The sequence below is a fragment of the Saprolegnia parasitica genome (assembly GCF_000151545.1).
Source record: "Saprolegnia parasitica CBS 223.65 unplaced genomic scaffold supercont2.149, whole genome shotgun sequence".
NCBI lineage: Eukaryota > Oomycota > Saprolegniomycetes > Saprolegniales > Saprolegniaceae > Saprolegnia > Saprolegnia parasitica.
Window position 1 is genome coordinate 42239 of NW_012156543.1, and position 25497 is coordinate 67735.

Genomic DNA, 25497 nt, shown 5'->3' on the forward strand with positions numbered 1-25497 from the left:
TGAGTATGTTCGCACCATTGCATGCGATGCGCTCGCGACCCACGCCCGCGCCCGACGAGACCTTTCAAGAATGGTGGGTTATCGCACTGTGGAGTCGAAAACACATGCTCAAGCAAAGGGACTCGTAGGAATGAGATCCGGCAACTCTCGCCCGAAGCGTGCTTGCTGCGCAGCGTGTGCGTGCTCCAGCCCGTCGAGTCGTACGACTCGATGGCAGCGTACGCCCGGTCGCTCTTCCCGGACGTGTACCGCGCGGTGGCTGGCTCGGCGTCGCCCGAGATCCTCGAAGCCTGCGTGGAGCGAGCACTCCGCGCGCGCACGCTGCGGCAAACCGAAGACTACTTTGCCAACGTTACCGCCGTGCTCGAGAGTCTCGTGGACCCGCTGACGATGCAATACCAAACGAGGCTATAGGGATGTTGTTGTATACTACTATATCATATATATATGAACGTCTGCCGCGGTAGCCATTCTAAAGTCTCCTGTAGAGAGCAGAAAGCAATCTATATAGTCTTCTTCTTATCCAGTCGCTCGCTGAGCGGTGGTGCCGCGTCGTGCTCTTCTGACGTCGTGGGTGCGGCCCATGACGACATCAAAGCTCTGTCAAGTCCTTCCACGCGTTGCGTCGCCATCGGCGGCAAAGCTACGCAATTTGACGAGCTCGTGAGAGACGCCAGCGACTGCGTGATCTTGGTGGGATCATCTTAGTGTTGTATCCGAACCAAGTACGTTTTACACCAATGTCTCGCTAGCCTCGTTTCTCGATCACCTCGTCGGTAGTACGAAAGGGCTAGGACGGCGTTCGGCCATGTACACCGCAGCGCGGGCCGGTGAATGCGAAGTCTCGTTTCTACCCTACCCCTGGTCTCTGCGCCCATCGTCGACCTGGATGCAGCTACGCCTGAGCATGTATGCGGTACGGTGGTCTTTTGCATTGCAGAAAAGATCCAGTGAGTGCCGTCATTGCGATGTTGATTGTAGCAGTGCCTAGAAAATGCACAGTACCACCCCCAGCGACAGTGTGGACCGACATCAACGTCAGTAGCCATAAGACTGTGTCGGAAGGCGACGTTTCCAAGGTCGTCCGCTTTCCTCAATACCCCTTCGACATGCTCGTGTGAACATGAGAGTACGCAAACAACGACGACGAGCCGACACCACTGAATCGCCGGGATTGACACCACTCATCAATCTATCAATCAATCAATCAATCAATCCAACAATTTGTAGTCTCCGCGTTAGTTCTATTGTGGACCTCGTCGGTGAAATGCCACGCGGATTGGCGACTCCAATAATGTCCTGCCCTTTTTGGTGGGAGTAGTATATCAACCGCAAGGGATGCCTTGATCAACTAACTTTTTTTCCATAAAAGTTAGGATTCATCCTATATACAATGTAACCTCACAAGTTAAACACCTCTACACCATGATATTCGTTTTGGGGGTTCGCAAATCCAAGCGTCGTATTTCGAAAGTGACGCAACCAGCACCATGGCCACGTCCGGAGCCAGCATGGGACGACCTTCGCCGAGCCAAGTTACCGTCGTCGCAGCCTCGACCGCGCCCAACGGCCAAGACATGCTGACCATCTTTAAGAGCCACCCCGAGACCATGCGCGAGGCGACGCACGGCGAGTTTGACCCGACGAACCTCGAGTGTGCCATCCACAACCTCGTTGTAAGCGAGTCGCTGGCGCACTTGACGCCGCTTGGCTGGTGGCTGCGCGCTGATGCGCTGTACCTCGAGCGCTTGAAGATCTCGCCGTCACTCCTCGCAGCATTCTTTCACGTCGACTTTGGCCCGCGCCGCCTGTCCCTCATGCACTTTAAGCTGTGCGAGCAGCCCGAGATCGACGCGTGGCTCAACACGCTACGGGCTTCGCCACGCCAAGGGCTGCCCGTGCCGCCGACACCCTCTTCCATCGCCGACATTCGCAGCGCCCTTTCTGGGCTGACGATGATTGTGGACCAATTCGGCTCGGAGTCGCTGCAGGGGCTCGTGCGCGTGGCTGAGTGTGCCGTCTCGTACCTCGCACGCATGCATTCCGACATCGTGGCCACTAATCTCCCGGCGCTGGTCCGTTTTCTAGACACAACTTTGCGCGGGTTCCGGGTTGCCGTCATTGGCGACGTGGTTGCCACGCCGAGGACGACCCAGCACGAGGCGGTGCACAAGGAGTTGCTCGTTGGTTCGTTCGGGCTTCAGCGATTCATCTCCAATCTGCTGCGTCAACACACGTTCTCGCTGGCCCATGAGATGGGACAGGGCCAAGCGACAGAGCTCGCGTCCGAGGCGACCAGCACCAAGCCGTTGAAAACCAGTCGGCCAAGAAAAGGCCACCGCGATGGTGCGCAAGCGACGCCCAACGACCAAGCTCGCCAAGACCCCAAACGTCAAGACTCCGGTCAAGCCAGCGACGAAGCCCACCAAGCAGCAGCGAGGTCGCATAGTCGTGGTCGTCGACAACGCACTGGGGCAAAAGCGACGCGGGCGACGTCGGCGCAGCACGGTATCGCAGTCGTAAGACTTGTCGAGGCCACTGCATTGCCACCCGAATCGAGGACATTGAAGAATGTTGCAGTATGTATTGATGGATATTTCTAGTATGGATTGCGAGGCGCCACTTTGAGCCTGGTCAAATACATATTTGTGTCGCCCTTTTCGCTGCATTTTAGTTTCACAAACAAGCGCAAGCATCGTACGCCACCCCGACACTTGTGCTGTCGAGGCATGCGTGAGGTCGTGGGCCGTCTCTCACTAGCAACATAAGGGCGACTCGGTGGCCATGCGCCCGGGTTGGATGTCCTCGCGACCTACTGTGCGGAGAGGCGACGTGAAAACATGCTAGGTCGATGCCAACCAGACTGTTGCCACGCCGACTACGGGGTGAACCATCCCACAACGCGTTCCGTCGAGCGGTACCCAATGCAGATGTAGTATCTTCAAACGCGGTGCTGGACACGACCACTGCTGGTCTCTCGAAGCGCCAGGTTGGACGCCGTTCCGGGCTGGAGCTACCTCAACTCTATGTCGCCACAGACTGTAGCATCAACGGCGTGACGCCATGGGAGAAGAAGACGATCGTACGGTCGTCGCGCCAACGCACACTGCGACGATATTAGCGTTCTAGCAAGGAAGCGTCGATATAATACATGTACTAGTACTCGCATGGCTCTCTTGCATTGCGCATGGACGAGACAGGCTGGGGTGTCCACGGCAGCTCGCCACACCCTGAAACCCAGATGAAGCAAGACACGACGAGAGCCTTTCCTAGTACTTTCCTGCACAGTGTACTGGTACAACCAACACCTGGGGCGTCGTCGTGGCCGCCTTTTTGAAGTATACGTCACGACCCCTTGATGTTTGCGACGTTGTTGACGTGATTTAGGTGCCCCACCCACTGTAGTCACGTCCGAACGACCCGCTGCACGTAATACCAGTTGTGTGCGGTCACAGCCTCAGAGACGGCGACGCTCTCATTCTTTTCCATACGCCGTCGACCGAGTGCGCTGACATGTCGCAGCTTCCTCGCGGAGGGCGGGGTTTCTTGAGGCAATTACCGCAGTTGGTACCACCGTTATCTCCGTCCTTACGGCCGAGACCTTGTGTGTTGTGTTAGTGCACTCTCAATTCAACCTTCCACGACACGAGGCGACGATGCGCACCACTGCGGTCCACGAGCGACGCCGGACCCGGGACCGGGAGGCGAAGCGCAAGGCCCGCGAACAACACAAGCGCGATGTTGCGGCGCTTGTCGCGTCGATCGCCGAGCTCCGTGAAGCGGCCAGCGTCCTCCAGGGCACGCAGTTGTCATGGCAGGACGTGGCGCTCGCATTACGCACCAGCACGCAGTCGAGTGTCCTTGAAAACAAGGCGCTTCGGGCCGAGCTCGTAACGACCTCGTCGCTCGTGCGCGAGCTGCAGGCATGGGTTGACGCTACGGCGAGCATCCCCGTATACAACATTGATTCCGTAGATGCAGCCGAGGCCTAAACCAGGCCTATTGTGTAGGCGGCACCACCTCGACTCGCCGAAGCCTCGTGGCGCGACGCGTACCTTCCAATGGAGCCGCGCACTCGACAACTCGGGTACATTTGGATTGCGCAGCAGCTCGACCATGCTGCGAACGAGCGCTTGCACCCGGCACTCTTTCCGCACACGCTGGAAGACTCGATCCGGGTCGAGTGGTCACGGCTCAGCCGGAAGCTCGTCATGCAAAAGATCGTGACGGCGTCGACGCACGAGGCCGCCAAAGCACTTTGGCTTGTCAACCGCGCGACGCCCGAGTGTCACTTGTACCCCAATTTCCTTGTTTCGAGCGACGTCGAGGTGCGTGATTTTTCGATCGTTGTGCTCGATGCAATAGTTTAACGCAATGCTGACGCCTAGTCGTTGCACCATGAGATGAATGCCGAGAGCGAGATGAGTTATGTGCGCGAGCTCTGCAACGGGCGCAGCGTCAACGTCTTGCATCGACGCGTCACGATCGACGACGAGCGCGTCCTCGTCGCCTACCGGTCGATTCGTCATGATGATCTCTTTGCCAGCGACCGCCTTGACACCTTTCAAGAATGGTACTTCACAGTATTTGAGAAAGCGGTAATACCGGATACTGTAGGAACGAAGTGCGGCGTGTCTCAAAGACCCAGTGCGTGATTCGAACCGTCTCGGTGCTCGAGCCCAACGAACCCTACCCCTCGGTGGCCGCGCTCCTACGAACCGAATATCCGAATTTGTACACCGAGTCGATGACGGCGATGCCGCCTCGTATTCTCGTCGAGACGCATTTCCGTCGGGTGCTCCAAGTTAAGGGCCATGCGCTTGCCAAAGCGTACTTTGCCCTCGTGGATGAAGTCCTCGCCAGCTTACAAGCCCCGAGCGTTGCAGAGTAAGATCCGAATAATTGTTCCCATGCGCGCACGACGATCGAGGATTGTGGGCAGCTGGAAATCCTCGATTTTCCATCGTTGCACAAAAGCTCTGAAGTGCAAACTGTGCTCTTTCGATACGCGAGAATGCTCAGGCAGGGGGCGAAAAGGGCGTATTGCCTGAATTACCGCCCCAGCCTCGGGGGACGGGTTGCTTAAGCTGAACGGGAGCCGAAATCAAGCTTGGGAGCATTTTCGCAGCTCCGCTCTCAAAACGATCGTCTCAACACCATCACCCATTTTTTCGATGGCGTTGACACCAGACACGGCACCAGTGTCGTTCGGTGGTGCTGTACGCGCAGTCGTCGTTTCCATCTCTAGTCACTTGTCGATTCGCCACAGCCATCACCTTCCTCTCAGCAGCTACATAGTTAGTAGCAAACACCGCGACGAACCCCTTTTTACTAGCTTCCGCCAAGATTGCGTATCTTCGTTACATGACGATATCCTTCCAGTTGCAGAATGGGCTCAACCGTCGTGCGTGTGCGCAGCCTCCGCTTCTTCGTCGCACTCTACGCGGCGTACACCCGGTACCGATACCGCCTCACGAGTCCATCGAGCCCGCTCGATTTCCGCCACGTAGAACTCGAAGAGCAGCTCGAGAACCTGTACCTTCTCGTTGTCTACGCTCCTCATGTCGGGGACGATGTCCTCGCCAACGTCCAAGCCGGCCTGCTGGAACTCCTTCGCGAGCTGCGCCTACCACTGCTCTCGAGCGTGCACAGCTACGTTTGGCGCGAGCGAATCTCGGTGGCCATCGCGTCCGACAAGCAGCAAGTCGCGCCCGGCCTCTTCATTGGTTCGTCGCTGGCCTTTCTCTCGTCACAGTCACACGTCGCCGCCTTTTCACGCGGGTTTGTCGCGGTCACAACCAACGCGCTGGACGGGATCGAAGCGGGGACCACCGCCCGCGACACGCTCGTGCGCTTGGAACTCGACAAGGTCGGCTTTGACGCGATCGCAAGCGTCGACCTCCTGCGGAAGACGCTTGCGGTGCATGGGACCGTGCTCGTCTTTTGCGAGACGGGTGTTGCTTTCAGTGGTGCCGTCTGCATCGCGTACCTCATGCACACGTTTCGACTCCCGTACGAAGCCGCGCTTTTGGTAGTGCGTGCGGCGCGCGGCCTCGTGGAGCCGACACCCGCCTTGCGCGACGTCTTGAAAGCGTTCGAGGTCTCGCTGACGTTGACGTCGGAGACGCCGCAGTTGTTCATGGCGTGAAGACATTTCAACGGCGTCGTTCAGAGACGGACTGCCCCTCAGGTGCCTTGACTACGTCACCTTCGTCGCAAACGACAATGTGAACGCTGTCGGCACAGTCTCAAGACAGGATGATCTACATTTCAACCTTGGATAATTTACTTATTGTCAGTCCTGTCGGCCAAGTGACGGCGTGATGACGCGTGTTTAACTATGTTGAAGGTCGTGCACCGCTCGGATCGTCTTGGACACCGTCTTTGTCGCCTCCGGTTGTCCTTTCCACAACAGGTCGCTTGAGCTTTGTCTCGCTCGACTCGTTCTCAAGTTTTTGATACAAAGGGAGTCGCTGTATCACCACCTCCGCTACTCTCTCGTACGAGGAGGTCGCGTCATGAACACTCTTGCGACCCGTCGTCGACCTACATGATGCTCGGTTCGCTTCCGTGCCGATCCATTGTAGAGTCGTTCACAGCTTAACACTGCAAACTATCAATGTATCAAGCGTGACAACGCTACGACGGCTCGCTCAAATACGGAGGTAGACGTGCGTTTCGGGCCTCGATGAAGCTGCGGTACTCGCGTGCAATGAAGAGCTTTGGGATTTGCTCGAGCGCCTTTGCCCTGTCGCTTGGCTTGGCCTGCGCGCCCCGACTGCGCGCCCCGTCGGGTGTTGTTTGCTTGCACCAGTCTTTGGGCGGCAGGTACCACGCGCCGTACGCCGCCTTTTTCTTTTTCACGCGAGGTTTCGGCGTCACCGCTTCTGGCGATACCACTGAATTAGCCTTGGGCGGCGCGCCTTGGAGCTCGGCGGGAACGTCGAGCGCGAGCCGCACGCGGTCCGAGGCGCGCCACAGAATGTGTGGCGTAGTCGGTCGCTCCGGCATCGGCGCCGGCGCCGGCGTCTTGCCGCTGGCTTCGTTTTGAAGCAAGTCGAGTTTGCCGCAAATGTGTGCGTGGGCCGTGTCCTTGACCATCTGCATGTCTTCGGGTCGGAAGATCGAGAGCCGGCGCGTCTTCAGTGGCGCGTGAGGCGCCTGCGGCAAGGCATCGGGTGCGTGGCTAAAGTCGTGGTGGTCGGTCTTTGGTGCCTTCTCGTGCTCACTCCGCAGCAATTGGAGCTCGTTCATGAGCGAATCCAGCATGTCGTCGCGCTGCGCCTCGCCCGTGAGGAGCGACAGAATCTTGTTTTCCGTCGGGTCGACATACTCGTTGTCGAACGTGTGCTGCAGCGTCAGCGCATCGAGGAAACTCGGCGGTAGAAAAGGCTCGTCCGCATGCGATGGCGGGCATACCGCCCGGGACGATGGCTGCAGAAAGCGCCAGTGGACGTCGTTGAACGGCCGCGGCGACCGCCTCGCCGTCATCCACTTCAACTTGAACGACAAAGTTGAATATTTTTAGATTCCCATGGTCGACCGCTGGGGCGACTTCGACGCGGACGAGCTCCTGACTGGCGCAACCACGTTGCATGGCGGCGTCTTTGGCATCGAGGCGATGATGCAGGCACCGACGCGCCAGAGCCCGCGCAAACACCCGGCGACGACCGGATCGATCCACCGCCCGCTGCGCCACCGGCCGGTCCGCGCCGCCACCACGGCCACGCCCCTCAACGACACCAAGAACGTCGTTGTCTGCACGCAACAACTGCTCACAGCTACACCCGCAATGACCATGTTTCAGCGCATTTGCGACACCCACGCGCTGCGATGCAAGCTCGACAAGCTGTACGCACTGCCGTACCAAGTCGTCCTCGCGACGGCGGGACCCTCCATCTCCGAGTCCCTCGTCGTGCCCAACGAAGCGTGGACCGCGCTCACACAGCGGATTGCGCGGCGCTATAGCTTGATTGCACTGGACGCGATCTCGCTCCTCGAGACGCCACCGCGCGTGGGCTACGACGACTTTGTCGCGGCGCTCAATGCTGTCTTGGGCCATTTTATCCTCGACCCAACGATTGCCGCGTGCTTCGAGGCCGTGACGACGCTCTTTGATGCGATTGTCGATGCGGCAACGCTGCAGTGGCGACCGCTCGAGTCGATCGCAATGACGATGGCGCCGCCGTTGAGCCTCGCCGCGCTTGCTTGCAGCGCGTCGCGCCGAGGAGGCTCCCGCGAGATGGCCCGCGAAGCATATATGACGCAAGAAGAGAACCTCAAGCGCAAGCTGCGGCTGCGCAAGTACCTCAGCCTTTCAAACCCGCTCGCGACGGTCCAACCTGATGAAGCCCATGCGTTCGTGGTGAGTCCGCGGAACCTCCTGCTCGACTCGCGCCAAGGCAGCAGTCATCGATCGCACGTCGTGTCGCCGTCCACGCAGTTGCAGCCCAAGCGCGGTCGGCAGCTACCGACGACCAAAGAGGGTGCGATTGTGTTTGAAAAGGTAGTACCAGGAAGTGGTGACGAGCTGCCGCCGCTGCTCGACCCGATGGTCCTTGTCTGCGCCGACTGCCTCGTCAACGAAGCGCTCTATTGGTGCTCGCCATGCTACTCGATGTTTTGTATCACGTGCTGGCCCCACCGCCACCAAGCGGCGCCACCGACGCTCGCACCCGACTCGTTCTCGCAGCAGTGCGCCATCGTTCAGTCCAAGTCGCTCTCATCCCTCGGGCCGCCGCTGCCGCTGCTGGGCCAGCGCGCCGTTGTCGCGCACCCTAGTGCGCACGCCAAGCCAATGAAATCGATCCGCCACAAGCCGCTCGCCGCCTCCAGAAGCTGCGTCGAGCTCCGTGTCACGAGTGCAATCCAGTACCTCCCGCCTGTCGTTTTGCGAGAAATATCGACCACAAAAAACTGCGATCCGCCCATAACAGCACCCGTCGTCGTCGTCTCCAAGGGCAAGGTCCCGAAACCCAAACCGGTCGCACTGGCGAGCTACCTTGACGCCCGGGGGGCCATCGTCGACGACCAAGAATGCAAGTAGTCTTGTGCGTGGCTGTAATAAAGTACGAGTGCGTCGTTGATACACGGGTCGGCCATGGATATTCCGGTGCGGTTGATACATTGATGCAAAGGTTACGGTGACAAGGGCACCATCCCGTGGATACGAAACACCATATAAACATCGGGCTCGGTGACGTCACGGACGTGAGCGCGTTGAGCACCTCTTGGCTCTTGAAGAGCCATAGCCGGTCTGTTTTGGCAGCAACGACCGTCGGGACACCGGACGAGAGCGGCGTCACTTCGAGGTCGCCGCCCAACGCGTTTTCGTCACCCCCGAGGCAGTAGACGCACGTGAGCTTGTAGCCATTGTCGTTAGGATCGCCATGTGGACCGCAGTCAAGACGGCGCGGCTGCGACTGGCCCGTCTCGAGGCACACCAGCGACGTGGAGCACGCGACCTCCATCTTGGTTTCGTCGCAGAGCCGAAGGTCAAACTGCCGGTTGAGCGCAAAGGGCAGCATGTGCAGCTTCTCGACGACGTCGGCGAGCGCCGGAAAGTCTTCGTTCAACGAGCTCTCGGTTGTCCAGAAGCGCATCGCATGGGGGCCGACGGGCAGGAGCTTGCCTTGCTTGCGGAGGCGCAGCGCATCGCTGCGCAAGAAGGGAATGTACTCGTCGCCCATGAAGCCATCGAGCACGCCACACGGCACCGAGCACGATCGGAAGAGACGGTCGCCGACAACGTCGTCGATGCGTGCGAGGTGCGCGCACTCGGCGTCCGGGTTCGCAAGAAACCGAGCGTCTTGGGCCAGCAATGCATGCTTTTGCGTATTGACGCGCTGGATCATGCTCAGGAGTTCGCGCGCAAAGGCCTCGTTGAACACCTGCGGTCGCAAAACAGCCTCGGTCGCAGCGTCCATGATCTCGCCCTGCGCCGCGCCCTTGGCTTTCACGTTCGCGAGCACAAGGTTCGCCTTGGCTTCGACTTTCGGCATGAGAGCAATGAGCTCCGACTCGTACGTGGCCGCATCGGAAAGGAGCTGACGCAAGGACCGCGGCAACTGCTGGCGCTGAATGTCCTCAGCCGAGATGCCGGGGTAGACCAGCTGCACGAAGTCGCGTTCGTTGCTTAACTTGGCAAAGATGCCGTCGAGGCAGCCCTGGTGCTGCGACGCCAGCGACTGCTTCAAGCGGCGCCACAGCATCTGCGCCGGCTTGGTCGCGTCTTCGTCGGGCACGACCGGGTCCTTCTCGACGTACAGGCCGCGCAGCGCGTTGGCGGTCGTCGTTACCTTCGCCGCCTTCGCCGCCGCCATGGCCTTGAGAATGCACTGCTTGCGCGCGCGTCCTTTCTCCCACTGCGGCTGCAGCGCGAGCGCCGCGTTGGCATCGGCGAGCGCGTCACTGTACCGCTGCAGCTGAAAAAAGCACGACGACCGATTGCCAAGTACGAGGTGCTGCTGGTCCGTCGGCGCCGCAGCGAGCGCGCGCGCGTAGACGTCGATGGCCGCGACGTAGTCCTTCTGGGCAAAGAGGCCATTGCCCTCGGCCTTGAGCGCCTCCCAGTCGTCGCCGGCGGCGTCGACGTCGAAGCTGCCATCCGCTTTGGCTTCGAGGACCATGGTCGAGAAATAAAATACTTATTCGATTTTGAGTTTCGATTTTTTTAAAGATCGCAGCCGGTCGCTCTTGGTGCAGCGGATCGCCGCCGTCGTGGCAGCACCACAGGACACCGCGTCGACGACGCCAAGTCGACAGCTATGTGGTCGACCGCTGCACCCATGACCGAGACAGGCGGGGCTACAATCCAAGTGCATCCCTTTGTGCCATGCATTGCTGGAGCTATTCCATGCTACCGTATGTACATGAGCTTGCTACATGCCATGGCGTCTCGTGTCCTCCATAAAGTGTTGCATCATGGTCTGTCGCCTTGTGTTGGCACGACGGCGTGCCCGGCTTGCACCTTCCTGGCCACCGCGTGTCGACCGTGCAATTGAAGGGCCGATGCGATGGCTGCTAACACCGGTGAGGCAGCATCGAGACGTGTAGCCATGCAGCGTGAGCTACGTCAAGGCCACAACTCTCCTTGGTCGTTGAAAGCAGCGTGATAGCGTTGTAGTAGCCAAGCATATTAGTAGCTTAGATCGCAACCGCTTCGATGATCGAGAAAGGCGTGCCGGTGCGGATGACACGCACGAGGTGCATCTCGGCGGCGCTCAAGAGGTCATGGAACTCGGCTTCCGTGCGCTCGCGGCCGCGAAACATGACCATCGTGTTGAGGTCCAGCATCGCGGTCGAGTCGTCGGGCGTCTCGGCGAGGACGACGTCAACGATGAGTACGCGGCCGGTCGCTGGCATCGCCGCGCGGATGTGACGCAGCAGCGTCACGCAATGCGCGTCGTCCCACTCGTGCAAAATGTGCTTGAGCAAATACAAGTCGCCGGGCGGCACCGACTCGAAAAAGTCGCCCGGCACGCAGTCAATGGCAAGACTCAGGTTGCCATACGTGGCAGCTTCCTGGACCACATGGGGCAAATCAAAGAGGACGCCGCGGATCGTCTCGGGGCGGTTGAGCGCGGCGAGCACCTCCATGAGAAAGTCGCCGTGCGCGCCGCCAACGTCGACGACCGTCATGTCGTCGGTCACGACGTCGTCAAAGGCGTAGTGCTCGAGGCAGACGGCGCCCGAGATCGCAAACACGTTGGCCATTGCGTCGTTGAAGAGGTGGCCCTCGGCCTCGTTCTTGGCGTAGTAGCTGCCGAGGTCGGCGCCGAGCTCCTACGCAGTTTGAGAGACCGCTACGACGCGCAAAAGAAGGCGGATAATACCATGTCGGTTGCTGGTGTGCCATGGCGGATCGTGTGCTCGAGGTTGCCCCACGGCAGCCAGTGCCCCGGCGCCGTCATGGCCACAAGGTACGAGCGCATCGAGCCCGGGACGTCCGAGATGAGCGCCTCGCCCGATGGTGTGAGCGCAAAGACGTTGGTGGTGTCGTGCGAGAGAAAGCCCATGGACGCGACTGCGCGAAGGAGGCGAAAGACGCTGTCGGCATGGAGCCCGAGCTGCGCCGCAATCTCATCGGCGCGCAGCGGGCCGTCGCGCAGGAGGTCTGGAATCTTGAGCGACGCGACGGTCGCCAAGGCCCGCGTCGCCCACATGTTGCGAACGCACTCGAAGACTTGCATCGCTGGCTCGGTCGACGTCATCGTTGCGCTCGAGTGGGAAATGGAAGATGATCTTGTGTTTGTGCGGCGAGCGATATACGGACGTGTGTTCTTAAAGCCCGGTATGTTTGCCTTTTGTCATCATAAGAAAACACCTAGGTTCTTCAAACCAGGGATCGGGCTGGGCATAGCCGATGCACGTACGCTATTTCAGCTTCACTAGAATAGTATTACAACACGATTGAGGATGATCGTAATAGTGTGACTATCACGAAGGACGCAGGCTCGGCACAAGCACCAATTACGACGACAACACCACCCCGCGAACGAAGTCGTTGGAGGTCGTTCGACACTTTTTATCCATAGGGGTGGTAAGCTCGTGGACGGCTCGAAGCGCCTCGACTCTGCTCCCCTAACCACAGCAGTCCAACCCCAACCCCCTATGGCGCCTCGCCCAACACACCACGCGTTGTAGTAGCTGGCCTACGAGTGCTTGACGCCACAATCGAACAGATTCGCATAGTTATTCGCAGCATAGATCCAAGACGACAACAATACATAAGAAAGAGAGCGTGCGCACCAGTTTGTCGCTAGGCCTGTTTCCAGCCCTTCCAGAGCTCAATGAGGTCGACGATTTCCTGCGCACTCGGGCGCGCGCTCGGGTCCTGGGCCATGCAGCGGTCGGCAAGGTCTTTCACGAGCTTCGGGCACTTGGCGCTAAACGGCGGGCGGAACTGATGCGTTGCGACGCGCTGGGCGATCGCCATTTGCGCGACCTCTTGCATGTCAGCGTACGGCGCGCGGTGCGTATCGAGCTCGCAGAGCACGACGCCAAACGAGTAAATGTCGACTTGCTCCGTGTACTTTTGACCCAGAAGCACTTCGGGGGCGGTCCAGTACACCGTGCCCACCCCGACGGTCATGGTCTCGTCCGCGACACGGGTACGGGAGATGCCAAAGTCGCTCAGTTTCGCTTCGCCAGCATCCGAGACGAGGATGTTCTTGCTCTTGAGATCCCGGTGAATCACCGCGGGGGACCGGCCATGGAGGTAGGCGAGCGCCCGCGCCGTGCCGACAGCCAGACGCAGCTTGGCGTCCCAGCTCAACTCCATGTTGGCCACGAGGTACCCTGTCACATCCCCTTGGCAAGGTACTCGGTGACCGCACAGAGGTTCGTGAGCGTGTCCCACGCAAAGCCAATGAGGTGGACGATGTGCGGGTGGTCCAGCGCCGCCATGATACGAATCTCTTCCGTAAAGCACTCGAGCTCAAACGTGTCGTGGCGCTTGGCGTGCAGAATCTTCTTGATCGCGACTTCCTTGCCGCGGAACGAGCCGAGCCAGACTTCGCCGTATGCGCCTTTGGACAAAATACGGTGGCAGCTCACGGCGCCGTAGGGCAAGCGCCGCGAAAACAAAACGGGTCGTGCTCGAACGCGTTGAGCTTGAGTGACGCGGCGGCGGTCCCGACGTTCATTTCCTGGAGCTGGCGCTCGTACGAGTCTTCGTCTTCGGGCTCGAGGTCGCGGCGCTGGTTGTTGTGGCGCAAGAACGCATTGCCGAGGAACCCCGGCGAGTCGGTCGCTCGTCGCTTCTTCTTGCGCGGCTTGCGGAGTACGAGAAACCAGTAGCCGCCAACCGCGAGCAGCACGACGCCGAGGAGCACACCGAGCACAATCGCGGCGGTTGACGACGACGCGTCGGACGCCGCCGGCTTGCTCGTTGCCCGCACCTCGAGAAGCCATGTGGTCATGGCGTCCGAGGTCGGCGGAATGCACCACTTGGGGACAGCGCCACTGCCGCTGCTCGACGAGACGACCGCGGTCGAGTAGACGGCGCACGGAATGGCGAGGCCGCCGGGCGTCAAAGGGCACGACCCGATCGACGTCGTCGTGCCTGAGTCGGCGCCGCCAGCGCTAATCGCGTGGATGGCCATGATGGCGCCGGACGTCGCCGAGTGCTGGTACACACGCAGGTCAAACGGCCGATTCGATCCGAGCGCGTCTTGGCTCCACACACTCGCATTGCTCGTAAACGCGCTCTTGAGCGGGACCGCGCACTTGGTGAGCTTGAGCGGGAACGAACCAAGGTCCTGGCGCGCGTAGCTACCGGTGGATGCGGGGCAGGCCGCGATCGCGACGCCGGCGGCAGCGACCTCGGCTTTGGTGAGGCCAATCGAGGCCATGGCCCTGCCGACGCCGTCGCTCTCGCAGCTCGTGTACACTTGCGTCAACATCGTCGCGTCGGTCTGCACGAGGCCGTGGTCCCAAAGAAGCGCTTGCTTCATCAAGGTCGAGAGGTCATTCCAGCCAAGGCCGACGCGCGTGAGGCGCGCCGCCACGCTCGTCGGCGGGGTGCTGGGCACGCTCGCGGCGCTGGTGACGCCTTGCGCCGCGAGGCTCTTGCAGCGCGCGACAACGTCGGCCGACTCGGTCGAGACTGGCGAGGCCATGGCAGATTGCGATGTGGGACTACTCTGCGACTCGCTGTCACGTTCTGCGAAACCAGATTTGTGTTCGCCCGTCGATTTGCGTCGCGGCCGACGTGTTGCACATTTGCGACAGCGTTGCCACCTGTGTTGGTGTAAGAGAGATAGCGTGACACACTTGTGCTTTTGTGTCGAAACAGAGACGCATTTGCGTCGACGTAAATTGAGGACACCCACGACGACGCACCGCGAACGTAATGTCCCCACCCTCGACCACGCAGTCGATGGCCGATCATTGCCAGCTCCCAGCACCTGCAGCAGGCGGCCCGCCGCCCCTTCTTGAACACGCCAGGAGTCTTAATACGAGGTCTTACATCGTTTTAACGCTATATCATGCGTTATATTGCGCGTGCACTGCGTCTTGGGTGGGCACGCGGCTAGACACCTCTCAACCAACGTCTTCACTGCACGTCGTCACGCGGTCGTCACAGCACGCGACCACGGACGCTATTAGAAGATATATGCTTGGTTCATAGATAGGCCTATCGTTGCTGGCAGGTTGCTGGCAGGTTGATGGGCCTGAATTCTTGTGCTATTTCATCACAATCCAAACACAAGCATCATCCATCATTCCAGCGTCATGGTCCTTGCCTCTTGTCGCATGGCCAACTTGGACATATTTCAGGATTTTTGAAGCGTCGTATTTCCACCACTCGTTGCGTTTAGCCTATATACCGTGTCCATTGGCGTTCAACGCCCGCCACTGTCTTTTAACCGGCTCGCAAGGCCTTTAACCGGTAGATAAAACGCCTTCAACGGCGTAAAACGCTTTCCAATCCAACGCGCAACCGCCAATGTCGAGCGGCGCCGTGGTACGTCGTCGGCGCGAGGCCAAGCCGCGCCGGCGCGACGAGACCGACGAGAGCTCCGACTCGATGGTGGAGCAGCCGGCAACGGGCTGGCGCGAGCCGCGCTGGGACTTTACGACCAAGGCCAAGGACGTCACGTTGCTCGTCGACGAGGACAAGGCCAAGAAGTGGCAGAGCTTCAAGACGCGCACGATCTACACGCTGCTCATGATCGTGGCCTTCCTCGGAATCGTCTTTGGCCTCAAGCAGCCGGGCTGCTGCGCGCTCGTGTTTGTGCTGCAGGCCATCATGTACGGCGAGCTCGTCGCGCTCATGTTCAAGCACCAAGTCGAGAACGAGATGCCCATGTTCCGGCGGCTCTACTACTACTGGTTCCTCGTCTGCACCTTCTTTGTCTATGGCCGCGCGCTCATGCCCCACTTTGAAGTCCACGAGTTTGATCGGGTCTTTGGCCTCTACTTTCTCGAGAAGGGCTTTATCGTGCAGCACCACACTGCGATCTCGTTTGCCTTGTACGTCGTCGGCTTTGTCTCGTTCGTCTTTAGCCTCCGGAAGCGCAAGCACTACAAGTACCAATTCTCGCAGTTTGCCTTCTGCCACGTCGCGCTGCTCATGATCGTCGCGCAGTCGACGTTTATGATCTCCAACATGTTTGAAGGCCTCATCTGGTTCCTCCTTCCGTGCTCGCTCATCATTGTCAACGACGTCTTTGCGTACATTTTCGGCTTCTTCTGGGGCCGGACGCCGCTGATTCCCAAGCTGTCGCCCAAGAAGACGTGGGAGGGCTTTATTGGCGCGTACGGCGCGACCGTGCTCTGGTCGATGGGCTTTTCCCGCTTCATGGCGCAGTACGAGATGATGGTGTGTCCCCAGGTCGGCTTCCACCTTGCGTTCAAGAGCTGCACGCCCGCGCAGATCTTTGTGCCACTGCCGCTTCAAGCGTACCCAACGCTGTCGCAGTACGTGCCCGAGATGCTTCACGACGTGACCATTGCGCCGATCCAGTACCACATGGTGTTCTTCGCCATATTTGCGTCGATCGTCGCGCCGTTTGGGGGCTTCTTTGCGTCCGGCTTCAAGCGCGCGTTCAAGATCAAGGACTTTGGCACGAGCATTCCGGGCCATGGCGGCGTCGTCGACCGCATGGACTGCCAGATCATCATGGGCATGTTTACGTTCGTGTACTTTACCAACTTTATCCAGCGTCCGGACCGCGTCTCCAACATATTGCGCGTGCTCGAGCGCTTGACGAACGAAGAGCAGCTCGTCGTCTTCCAAAAGTTTCAACACTTGCTCCTCGAATCGGGCATCTTGGACTAGAGTCGAGGTCGTAGTAGCAAAGGGTTGCGCCACATAAGAGCTCAACACGATGCATTGCGTGCGGAATCTACTCTATCAAGAAGCGCGCGGCTTCAGCTTGGAACGCGTCGAGGTACGACGTGTCGGCGAGGACGGCGCTCGAGTCGGCTTGCAGACGAGCAATCATCGCGTCGACGTTCGCAAACGCGTCTTTGAACGAAGCCTCGACTTGTTGCTTCCCCGTATCGTAGGCGCCGACGACAGTCTTGCGCAGCTCCTTGAGCCGCTCAAGCTCTTGCTCCACACGCGCGATACTCGCGGTAAAGTTGGCCTCGTACGTCTCGTGCACGGTCCTACATGCGAGAAGATGAGAGGATGGCCATGAAGCGCGCTCCATCGGCGTACATAAGGTCCCGCTTGTGCTCCTCGATCTGGCTCATGGTGGTTTGGATCGTGTCGTTGACGCCTTGGGCTTCCGCGATGCGCTTTTTCTTGGCGAGCGCAAAAAGCTGATCGAGATCCTTCTGGAACGCATCCGTGTACACCTGGACGCAGTCGGCCATGCCCTGGGTCTTCTGCCGGGCTTTCTTCACAGCATGCGCATGAGGTCACCGCAAGGGTGCTACTGCATGTAGCATGCTACCTTCTCCGACATGCGCTGGAAGACGTGCTTCATGGCGGCCATCTCTTCGTCGAGGTTCTCGCCATCGCCGCCAACCTGCTGCCCGGGGTCTTCCTGCGCCGGCGCTTGCGACGCAGCGTCGTCCATCATGTCATGGTCCTCGTCCGACTGGGAGCTCCACATTGTCGATCGGCTGCTGCTGGGTTCGGGAGCAAATTGGGAAATGAGCCATTCTTCGCGCGCAAACCGTTCGGCAAAGATCGCGTCGAACCGGTTGGTCGTTCGAGGGGCGGCTCGACTCGGCTCGATGGCGCGACGGTTTCATAGCCGAAATCGAAGAACGTTGAATCTTCGAGTAACCGATCGTCGAGACTTCGCTGGTTTCTACCCGGTCCCATCGACGTCCCTTTGTGTTCCATGCAGTGAAATTGTTTGCTGTGTGCTTTCTCTCAAGGTCGCCATGCTTCTAAAGTATGTATTCCTACATCGATAAATAACCATTTCTTGCGACCAGCGGTGCGAGATCATGCGAGATCGCGTGGGCCCCGTCACTTGGGTTGCCAAGAAAACACGAGCTCAACTCTACTACATTATTACTGCGCAAATATTATTCAAAGCTTAAGAGAGCTTCATAGCTGAGCTTAAGAGAGCTTCATAGCTGAGCTTCATCAACACCGGTGGCAAACTGGGATCCAGCTTTTCTCGTGCAATAATGATGGGTACATCCGCACCCTCAACCCCATCTTCAACTCCGTGGCAGCTTTGAAAGGCACGGACCAGCCACCATTCATTTTGGAGATTTTCGTGCATTGCATCAATGCTTTTCTGTCGCTGTCAATGCTCTTGCTGTGTCTCCACTGGGTCGACATCAACGTGGCTCTGAAGCAACGACAAGCATGACCTTGGGTCGCGACCACGTGGTCGACCAGTGTTTTCAACACTATGTTTTAAACACTTTGGCGTCGTCTCATTGGACGAAGCATGCTGGTACCGTCCACTGCCAAGTGTTCCGGCGCACCTGCGACCGTGCCAGAGATCAAGACCGCCTTCTTCGGTGATGGCCGGCACAAGAAAGCAAGAGACGGCGCTGCCAACGATGGGCGACGACATGGGCGACGGGCTGCATTGGAAGCTCAAGGCGCGGACGTTTGCGATCACGTTCTTTAGCTACGCCATGTTCCACGTTGCGCGGAAATCCTTCTCGTCCATCAAGGGCGAGCTTAGCCGCGAAGAGTGGATGGAGTCGTCCTTGACAACGAGCCAAAGCAACATGTACGGCATCATGGACATGGTCTTCATGGGCTGCTACGCGTCCGGCCTGTACGTCAGCGGCATGATGGGCGACCGTGTCGACCTGCGCCTCTTCATCTCGCTCGGTATGTTCTGCACGGGCGCCGCGCTCGTCGTCTTTGGCCTCGCGGGCTTTGCCAACGTGCACGCCTTCGCCTTCTTCGTCGTGCTCTGGGGCATCAACGGCCTCGTGCAGTCGTGCGGCTGGCCGTCCAACGTGGCCGTCATGTACGTCGCGCCGCCTTCTGCAGGCCTCTCTCAACATGGACGTGTCTAGGTCCAAGTGGTTTGGTCACAATGAGCGTGGCGGTACAGCAACATGCACTTCTTGATACGTTGATCGGTACCTATCTTGATGTAATGTGTCGTAGTCGCCATGGGCTTGTGGAGCGGGTGCGCGTCGTTTGGCAATATTTTTGGCGGCGCGCTCGTCGGTCTTCTCTGCTCGTACTTGGATGCGTCGATCGCTTGGAAGGTCGTCTTGCTTGTCGCGGGCGGCTTGCTCTGGCTCCTTGCGCTCGTCGTGTATTGCTTTTTGATTCCGGATCCGGCCGACGCCCCATCGCTCGTGGCCGACAACGAGACGCCCGAGACGCCGATGACCAAGCCCAATATGCTCGAACCGACGCTCGTCAAGCCGTCGCATGTCCCTGGGATTTCGTTTTGGCGTGCGTGGCTCATTCCTGGTGTACGTTGCGAGGGCCATCGGAAACCTACCCTGAATGGGTTGTATTCGCACATAGGTACTGCCGTACGCCTTGGCGTATGCGTGCATCAAGTCGGTGAGCTACTCGCTCTTCTTCTGGGTACCGTACTACCTCACGGTCGCCTTCTCGATGGACACGTCCCGCGCCAACTTTTACTCGGTACGTTCTCAAACCGTTTTGCAGCGTCAACGTTTGGGCAGATTCTGTACGACTGCGGGGCCATTCTTGGCGCCATCTCGGGCGGCTACGCGACCGACCGGATGCAAGTGCGCTCGCCGTACGTCGTCGTTTCGCTCGTACTCTCCGCGTCGGTTCTTTCTTGATACGTTGATATGTTTGCCAACAATTCTGTGGGTAGCATTGTGCTGCACTTTTTGTTTGGCGCGACTGAGCACGAGACCGCGATCATCCTCTTTGCGCTGGGGCTCCTCACGGGCGGTCCCGAGACGCTCATCACGACGGCAATTTCCGCCGACCTCGGCACGCACCCGTCGCTCCACGGCAACCAAGCCGCGCTCGCGACCGTCGCTGGCATCATTGACGGAACCGGCAGCTTTGGCGCGGCGCTCATGCAGTTTGTTGTTGGCGCCGTCGCGCACTGCGAGCAAACGTGCACGGTAGTCTCCATCTATCAAAGTATCAAGTATCGATTGATGTTTATATCCATGGACTAGCTCCAAGACGTGTGTACGACAACGTGCGGCTGGGCCAACGTCTTTTCCGTGCTGCAGGTCATGCTCGTCGTGGGCGTTCTCTGCCTTCTCAAAATGCTGTACCAAGACACGCAAGCGCTTCTTCTCTCGTAATACGACAACAATCTGTCGACGAGCCGCGAGACTGATATGATCGATGTAGGCGCGACTCGGCCGGCCGCCACTCCAAGATCCCCGTCATGAGCACGAGTGATTTTTCCGCCGACGCACGAGCTGATGTACCGCTTCTTCTGTCGCAATAAGATCGTGTCGTCTGATGCGAGACATTGTCCGGTAGACGCCATCGCACAACCCTAAGGATATGGTCTCGGTCTGATCCGATGACGTTGAAAGACTTGGACGGTCAACTCGGGGCTCAATACACATATACCCATGTTAGCCCCGCCGCATAGTATTGTTTGATTCGCTGCTTAAATGCGCTTGATCTCGGTCACGGTGCGCTTGAGAATGTCGTGCGGCACCAGGTCGTCGTCGTCGCCGCTGGCCAACGAAGGGAGCGGCAGAATCGTGACGCTGGCGTACGTCCCGCCAGCCACACCTTTCGAGAGCTGGCCGGGGTTGATGCACAGCGTATCTTGGACGCTCTATGAGAAATGAGTGCGTGCAAGGATGGGTCGACTTGGATCGTACGCCACAGAAGCGGTTCAAGACCGACGGCAGCACGAGGATATCGGGTGTCAATGGCATTTCGTACTGCGCCATGTACTTGAGGTCGAGCGGTGTCTCGGCCGTCGATGGAAACAGCGGGAAAAAGCTACCTCCGTCCATGCATGTTTCCATCTATCAATCTATCAAAAGTACCTTTTCTGGCGCAGCACTTGCTCGGAGAGGCGGAAGAGGCGCTGCTGGGCGTGGTTTTGCGCGCTACCGAGGTCGTACAGTTTAGCGATCGATTGTAAGTACGATGGGACGGACCGGTGCAGCTCGGCGCCACCGAGTTCCAAGAGAATATCAGACGACGTGACGCCAACGACCGTGCCGTGGACGGAAAAGGTGCATGGATTCGACATCAAGTGCACGCGCTACATCGATCTCCACCAAGCACTCCAAGAACCACACGGTATACCTTTTCGTAGCTGGGCGAGTCGAGTGCTTCCATGGTTTTCAGGCGGTCGAACGGCGGCTGCGGGTACACGTACGCGTGGTTGACGTCGCGTAGTGACGGAATGAGCACGACTTGGAGGTTTGGCACGGCGGCAAGCAGCTGGTTGATGCGGGCCATAACTATCAAGGGCTGAGAGGCAGTCGCGATGCGAGCAACGTACTGTGCAAGAGAAAGATATCGTCAAAGGACACGAGCATGTCGTCGTATGTGGCAATGCCATCTTTGAAGCTCGCGTGGTTGGCATCAATGAACGGACCGACCTACCGCATCACTTATTCCTTGTGCATCGAGGCAGAGAGGACGTACGAGGATGACGACGTCGGGTTGCTCCTTCATCGCCACCGCAAACAAGTCTTGCAGTGGCTGGTAGTTAGCGTCCGTATTGGGCGTGAACGGACCGGATGCGAGAAAGAAGCGCACCGGGCCGCCGTGCTGGGCATGAAGGGTCCGCAGCGTCGCCTTGGGTGTCGTCGGCAGCGGAAGCATGCTCGGCTATCGCATCGATGCCACTCGAAACGAACTACAAAATGACGTACGTCGATGATGTGGCGGACCGCCATCGGGTTGCGCACGTCGCTGTAAACGCCCTCGACGGCCACTATCTAAACAAGCATGATCGTCGCATCGGCTTTTTCGTATCAAAAGGACCAAGCGTACTTTGCCAGGAAACACCTCAAACGTCGGCACTTGGCTCAGGTCGAGGAGCACGCGCTGGCCACCGCAGTAGGGACGCGCGCCTTCGAGCTGCACAACGCTCGAGTTGAGTTTGCCTTCGGCAGCCTCGCACACGATGCGCCCCACCACCGTGACGGTCGCGGGCGACGGATCCCCGATTGCACCAAACTCCATGTTGGGATTCGCGGCGGCGAGCGCGTCCTGAAACGCGACGAGCTGCGCATCGAGGGCAATCGCTCGCTCGGCGCTCGGCGTGTACATAAAGTTGGACGACGGCTGCATGTGCTTTTCGGGCGCCAGAAGCGCGATCTCGACGGCGGCCGCGTGCGTCGTCTCGGGGACCATCGATTTGAGTGACGCGTTGAACGAGTCGACGACTTCGCCGGCGTTCTGCCGCCCCGCGTACTCGGCGGCCGACGGCGGCGACTGGAACGATCTACATACGCGCGGATAGATCATACATGCGTGTGGGATGGGTGGCAGCGTACGAGGGCGAAAAGAGGCCCGACGCTTTCTGCGCCTTGGCCTCGGGACTCTGGAACGACGACGGCGGCGGGCGCTTCTTGGGCGTCTCGCTAAGCGGTTCGCGCTTGACGATCGACTTGGTCGGCGCCTTGGGCTTGGCCTTGGCCTTCTCGCTCAACGTCGTGCGGAAGCCAGCGAGCGCATCTCGCGTCGCCAGCGTCACGTTGGCGTTCATCGAGTAGGCGTCCCAGTGGTCGGCAAAGGCCTCGCCCGAGACGCCGTACTCCAAGCACAAGGCGACGCACGTGTCGAGGGCGTCGTCCTCGAGGGCCAAGCTGCGGCTGCCAAAGGCAGCGGCGATCTCGTCTGCACTCGCCCCTCCACGCATCGCGGCCAAAAACGAAACTTACCCGGGGGGTCCCGCCAAAAGATTTTGGCCAATCACCGTCGCCGATTGAAATACCGTCATAATGCATGGTATGATGCATTCTGAGAGGTACTCCACCCAACAAAAATGGCGGGAAACATCCCAGCCATTGCAATTTTGCGTGCTGATCGAGGATCGCAATGGCCTTGGTTGAACGACGACGGATGGGCTAGCACCAATGCAGTGTCTGCAACTCTTCGAGCTTGATGTAATACGTAACACTACGCTCCCCGTTGTTTTGGAAGTGAGACTATTGAGATATAATTTCCACTGAGCTGTTTTTGGAGGTGGACTTTCAACTCGGAGCGTATTGTGACTGACAGCAGCAGCGAGGCTTGGCCGTCGCGAAGGCGAGGTTCAAGGATGGCGCAAGCTGGAACGAGGTGGTCGCGAAGCCAGGCGTCGTGGCGCAGGACGTTTATCATTTCGAAGAGGAGACACAGCGCTTGGGTATTCAGCAGCAAATGTTGAAGGTGCAGCTTGGTCAAGACCGCGGCGCGAGTGGCGGCCGCTTCGGGCGTCACGGCGGGCGCCTCGGACGGAAGACTCGGTCGTTGCGGTGCGCTCGCCGTTGTCTGTCATTCAAAGTGGTATTCACGAACGGCCACAACAACGCACGAGAATGAGGCTCCCCCTTCGCTCTTCCACCAAGGCTTTAGGGCTTTAGAGATCTTTATAGACGAGACTGTCTTCTCTCCAAGTCCCACGCTTGCAGAAGCGATTGCTGAACTCATGGTCCCGGGTATTACGCTTGGTGTCGACAGAGAGGGCCACGCATCTTGCTTACGCCAGCATGGGAGCTTTACCGTGCGCCAGCAGCGTGTGCCTATCGTACCGGCGAGCTATCAGCTAACATCAAGTGAGTTCAGACCTCCGGGACCTTGCACGTCGCAGGAAGCTCAAGGATCAGCTGGCTCCAGAAAACCACATCAGGGTAACCCATCGCCCATGCCACGACGTCGCACACCCTGCTGTAAGGTTCGCGCAACGTTAGCTTCAAAAAAGTCGTTGTCCATTGTTGTTCCTTGGGTTGACAAGATTATGCGAAGGCGAAACACCGCTCAAGAGCCGGATGGCACTGTGCATGTCGATCCCATCCCCGCCCTTCGCATACATGCAGTCTACGAGGGCGATGACGAACCTGCCGAAAGCGGAGTCCAGATTCCTTTGGCCGCCACGACGCCGCGCCAACAGTTCGATGCCACTGCCTGGTACTAATCCAGTAGCTTGGATTTGTGCATGGCAGTCGTACACTGAGTTGTAATAGTATGTACGGTACTCATCCATCGAAGTGCTTCAACGTCACGTCCGCTGATCGCGGTTGTGGGGTGGGCAATCGCATTGGCAGTCAGTCATTGGCTAAAAATCCTAGTCCAACGTCGTGCGATTGGCTCTTTCCCAGCAAAATGCGATCGCGCCGCTAACGCAGACGGCCGAGACACCTGGTCCAGCGAGGTGCAACTCACGCCCATGTCGCTCCTGCACGCCACCGACTTTGCACCGGCTTCACACTCCACAAGACCTCCACGCCCTTTCGCCTACTACCCATACGCGCCTGCCGCCTACCGCTATGCCAGCATAGAGCCAAGCAGCCCACGAAGGAGCGTCCATCACGAGGCGATGATAGGCGCCTGAGAATCTCAGGTTGCGATCAGCAGCTTCAAATTGCAGCTTAATACCTTGGTGGCCAGCGTCGCGGAGTACGTCATAAAATGCATACAACGACATCAACATTTTTTTTAAATGGCCCGATATGGGACATGATTGAAGCCGCCACCGCTTTCGAAGATCAGCAACAGTCTCGCCTGCTGACCAGTTGTCAAGACGATGCCAACACCGTGGGCTGAGAGCGCCGACTTGGTGGCTCGCTTCCGCGCGCTCGACAGCGCCGGCGTTGTCGGCGACGCGCTGGTGCCATCATCGCCGCCGCCGCCCGCCACGGCGCGCCTCGACACCCATGGCCTCGTGTGGTCGGACCTCACGGCGCTCGCCAAGGAGGCGCTGCTCTGGGACATGGGCCTTGTCCGCGCGAGCACATTCCCGGACGACGTCGCCCAAGTGTACACGGCATGCGCCGGTACGAGCAACATGGGCGACTCGATGGCGTCGATCGCGGTCTCGGAAGCCGCCTTCTTGGCGTCGCAGGCGAATGCGACCGTCCGCGCCTGCGCGGGCGCCGACGGCAACTACAGCCGACAAGAGAACGCCCATGGCATGTTCCTCGGCAAAGTCGTCAAGTGCGCGGTGCCACTGCTGCCCGACACGACGACGCCCAACAGCTACGCGAGCATGTGGGCCCAAGACGGCCTCGACGCGACGACCGTGCCGGACCCACGCCTTTGGCGCCACGAGTGGCACAGCATCGGCTTTCCCAGCTTTCTCCTCTATGCGATTCACACGGTACCCGCGCAGTTTGCCGAGACCGCGTGGGGCAAGTGTCCGTCGGCGACGTCGCCCGGCTCGCTCATCGTGCCATGCACCGTGTACAAGCCAAGCAACTACTCGAGCATGGTGTTTTCGCCGCCGAATGTCGAGTGGTGTCTGCCGCGCCCGTCGACGGCCATGGACGCGTGGCTCGCTGCAATCCACGACGCCAAGACCCACCGAGACACGCCCGACCCCGCTGTATCGACGCTAACACTCGTGCTCATCGCGGTGCTCGCAGTCTTGCTGCTGGGGCTGATCGCGTGTTTCTGCTTACGCCGGCGACGCCAGCGCGGCAGCCACA

The 25497-nt window shown here is 59.2% G+C and overlaps 14 protein-coding genes across 14 annotated transcripts; 8 read left to right on the top strand and 6 right to left on the bottom strand.

Moving 5' to 3' along the window:
• Positions 1 to 5: 5 nt before the first annotated feature.
• Positions 6 to 414, top strand: SPRG_14238 (hypothetical protein; the record flags this gene model as incomplete). Its single annotated transcript, XM_012354180.1, has 2 exons — positions 6 to 73; positions 129 to 414. The coding sequence occupies 2 exons, from the start codon at positions 6 to 8 to the stop codon at positions 412 to 414; spliced, it is 354 nt and encodes a 117-aa protein (XP_012209570.1).
• A 1037-nt stretch (positions 415 to 1451) lies between these two features.
• On the top strand, positions 1452 to 2523 carry SPRG_14239 (hypothetical protein; the record flags this gene model as incomplete). The annotated part of the gene is made up of 2 exons (XM_012354181.1): positions 1452 to 2403; positions 2450 to 2523. The coding sequence occupies exons 1-2, from the start codon at positions 1491 to 1493 to the stop codon at positions 2521 to 2523; spliced, it is 987 nt and encodes a 328-aa protein (XP_012209571.1). The 5' UTR covers positions 1452 to 1490.
• A 1133-nt stretch (positions 2524 to 3656) lies between these two features.
• On the top strand, positions 3657 to 4891 carry SPRG_14240 (hypothetical protein; the record flags this gene model as incomplete). The annotated part of the gene is made up of 4 exons (XM_012354182.1): positions 3657 to 3953; positions 4011 to 4328; positions 4389 to 4573; positions 4618 to 4891. The coding sequence occupies 4 exons, from the start codon at positions 3657 to 3659 to the stop codon at positions 4889 to 4891; spliced, it is 1074 nt and encodes a 357-aa protein (XP_012209572.1).
• A 498-nt stretch (positions 4892 to 5389) lies between these two features.
• SPRG_14241 (hypothetical protein) lies at positions 5390 to 6190 on the top strand (the record flags this gene model as incomplete). The annotated part of the gene is made up of 1 exon (XM_012354183.1): positions 5390 to 6190. The coding sequence occupies one exon, from the start codon at positions 5390 to 5392 to the stop codon at positions 6146 to 6148; it is 759 nt and encodes a 252-aa protein (XP_012209573.1). The 3' UTR covers positions 6149 to 6190.
• Positions 6191 to 6639: 449 nt separating this feature from the next.
• On the bottom strand, positions 6640 to 7491 carry SPRG_14242 (hypothetical protein; the record flags this gene model as incomplete). The annotated part of the gene is made up of 1 exon (XM_012354184.1): positions 6640 to 7491. The coding sequence occupies one exon, from the start codon at positions 7489 to 7491 to the stop codon at positions 6640 to 6642; it is 852 nt and encodes a 283-aa protein (XP_012209574.1).
• A 37-nt stretch (positions 7492 to 7528) lies between these two features.
• On the top strand, positions 7529 to 9046 carry SPRG_14243 (hypothetical protein; the record flags this gene model as incomplete). The annotated part of the gene is made up of 1 exon (XM_012354185.1): positions 7529 to 9046. The coding sequence occupies exon 1, from the start codon at positions 7535 to 7537 to the stop codon at positions 9044 to 9046; it is 1512 nt and encodes a 503-aa protein (XP_012209575.1). The 5' UTR covers positions 7529 to 7534.
• Positions 9047 to 9138: 92 nt separating this feature from the next.
• On the bottom strand, positions 9139 to 10628 carry SPRG_14244 (hypothetical protein; the record flags this gene model as incomplete). Its single annotated transcript, XM_012354186.1, has 2 exons — positions 9139 to 9192; positions 9228 to 10628. 2 exons carry the CDS (start codon positions 10626 to 10628, stop codon positions 9139 to 9141), a joined length of 1455 nt encoding a protein of 484 aa, XP_012209576.1.
• Positions 10629 to 11092: 464 nt separating this feature from the next.
• SPRG_14245 (hypothetical protein) lies at positions 11093 to 12227 on the bottom strand. The gene is made up of 2 exons (XM_012354187.1): positions 11835 to 12227; positions 11093 to 11784 (listed from the first exon to the last, which is right to left on the bottom strand). The coding sequence occupies exons 1-2, from the start codon at positions 12210 to 12212 to the stop codon at positions 11146 to 11148; spliced, it is 1017 nt and encodes a 338-aa protein (XP_012209577.1). The 5' UTR covers positions 12213 to 12227; the 3' UTR covers positions 11093 to 11145.
• Positions 12228 to 12760: 533 nt separating this feature from the next.
• On the bottom strand, positions 12761 to 14675 carry SPRG_14246 (TKL/DRK protein kinase; the record flags this gene model as incomplete). Its single annotated transcript, XM_012354188.1, has 3 exons — positions 13591 to 14675; positions 13338 to 13552; positions 12761 to 13299 (listed from the first exon to the last, which is right to left on the bottom strand). The coding sequence occupies exons 1-3, from the start codon at positions 14619 to 14621 to the stop codon at positions 12761 to 12763; spliced, it is 1785 nt and encodes a 594-aa protein (XP_012209578.1). The 5' UTR covers positions 14622 to 14675.
• A 759-nt stretch (positions 14676 to 15434) lies between these two features.
• On the top strand, positions 15435 to 16852 carry SPRG_14247 (hypothetical protein). Its single transcript, XM_012354189.1, has one exon. The coding sequence runs from the start codon at positions 15452 to 15454 to the stop codon at positions 16784 to 16786; it is 1335 nt and encodes a 444-aa protein (XP_012209579.1). The 5' UTR covers positions 15435 to 15451; the 3' UTR covers positions 16787 to 16852.
• A 1-nt stretch (position 16853) lies between these two features.
• On the bottom strand, positions 16854 to 17570 carry SPRG_14248 (hypothetical protein; the record flags this gene model as incomplete). The annotated part of the gene is made up of 3 exons (XM_012354190.1): positions 16854 to 17118; positions 17171 to 17352; positions 17409 to 17570. The coding sequence occupies 3 exons, from the start codon at positions 17568 to 17570 to the stop codon at positions 16854 to 16856; spliced, it is 609 nt and encodes a 202-aa protein (XP_012209580.1).
• An 874-nt stretch (positions 17571 to 18444) lies between these two features.
• On the top strand, positions 18445 to 20190 carry SPRG_14249 (hypothetical protein; the record flags this gene model as incomplete). Its single annotated transcript, XM_012354191.1, has 7 exons — positions 18445 to 18905; positions 18955 to 18986; positions 19049 to 19365; positions 19421 to 19543; positions 19585 to 19691; positions 19743 to 20001; positions 20059 to 20190. 7 exons carry the CDS (start codon positions 18445 to 18447, stop codon positions 20188 to 20190), a joined length of 1431 nt encoding a protein of 476 aa, XP_012209581.1.
• A 249-nt stretch (positions 20191 to 20439) lies between these two features.
• Positions 20440 to 22737, bottom strand: SPRG_14250 (hypothetical protein). The gene is made up of 10 exons (XM_012354192.1): positions 22366 to 22737; positions 21860 to 22313; positions 21739 to 21804; positions 21509 to 21694; positions 21363 to 21462; positions 21164 to 21321; positions 21013 to 21119; positions 20899 to 20961; positions 20728 to 20851; positions 20440 to 20681 (listed from the first exon to the last, which is right to left on the bottom strand). The coding sequence occupies exons 1-10, from the start codon at positions 22728 to 22730 to the stop codon at positions 20508 to 20510; spliced, it is 1797 nt and encodes a 598-aa protein (XP_012209582.1). The 5' UTR covers positions 22731 to 22737; the 3' UTR covers positions 20440 to 20507.
• A 1827-nt stretch (positions 22738 to 24564) lies between these two features.
• On the top strand, positions 24565 to 25452 carry SPRG_14251 (hypothetical protein; the record flags this gene model as incomplete). Its single annotated transcript, XM_012354193.1, has 2 exons — positions 24565 to 25394; positions 25435 to 25452. The coding sequence occupies exons 1-2, from the start codon at positions 24597 to 24599 to the stop codon at positions 25450 to 25452; spliced, it is 816 nt and encodes a 271-aa protein (XP_012209583.1). The 5' UTR covers positions 24565 to 24596.
• Between the last annotated feature and the right edge of the window lie 45 nt (positions 25453 to 25497).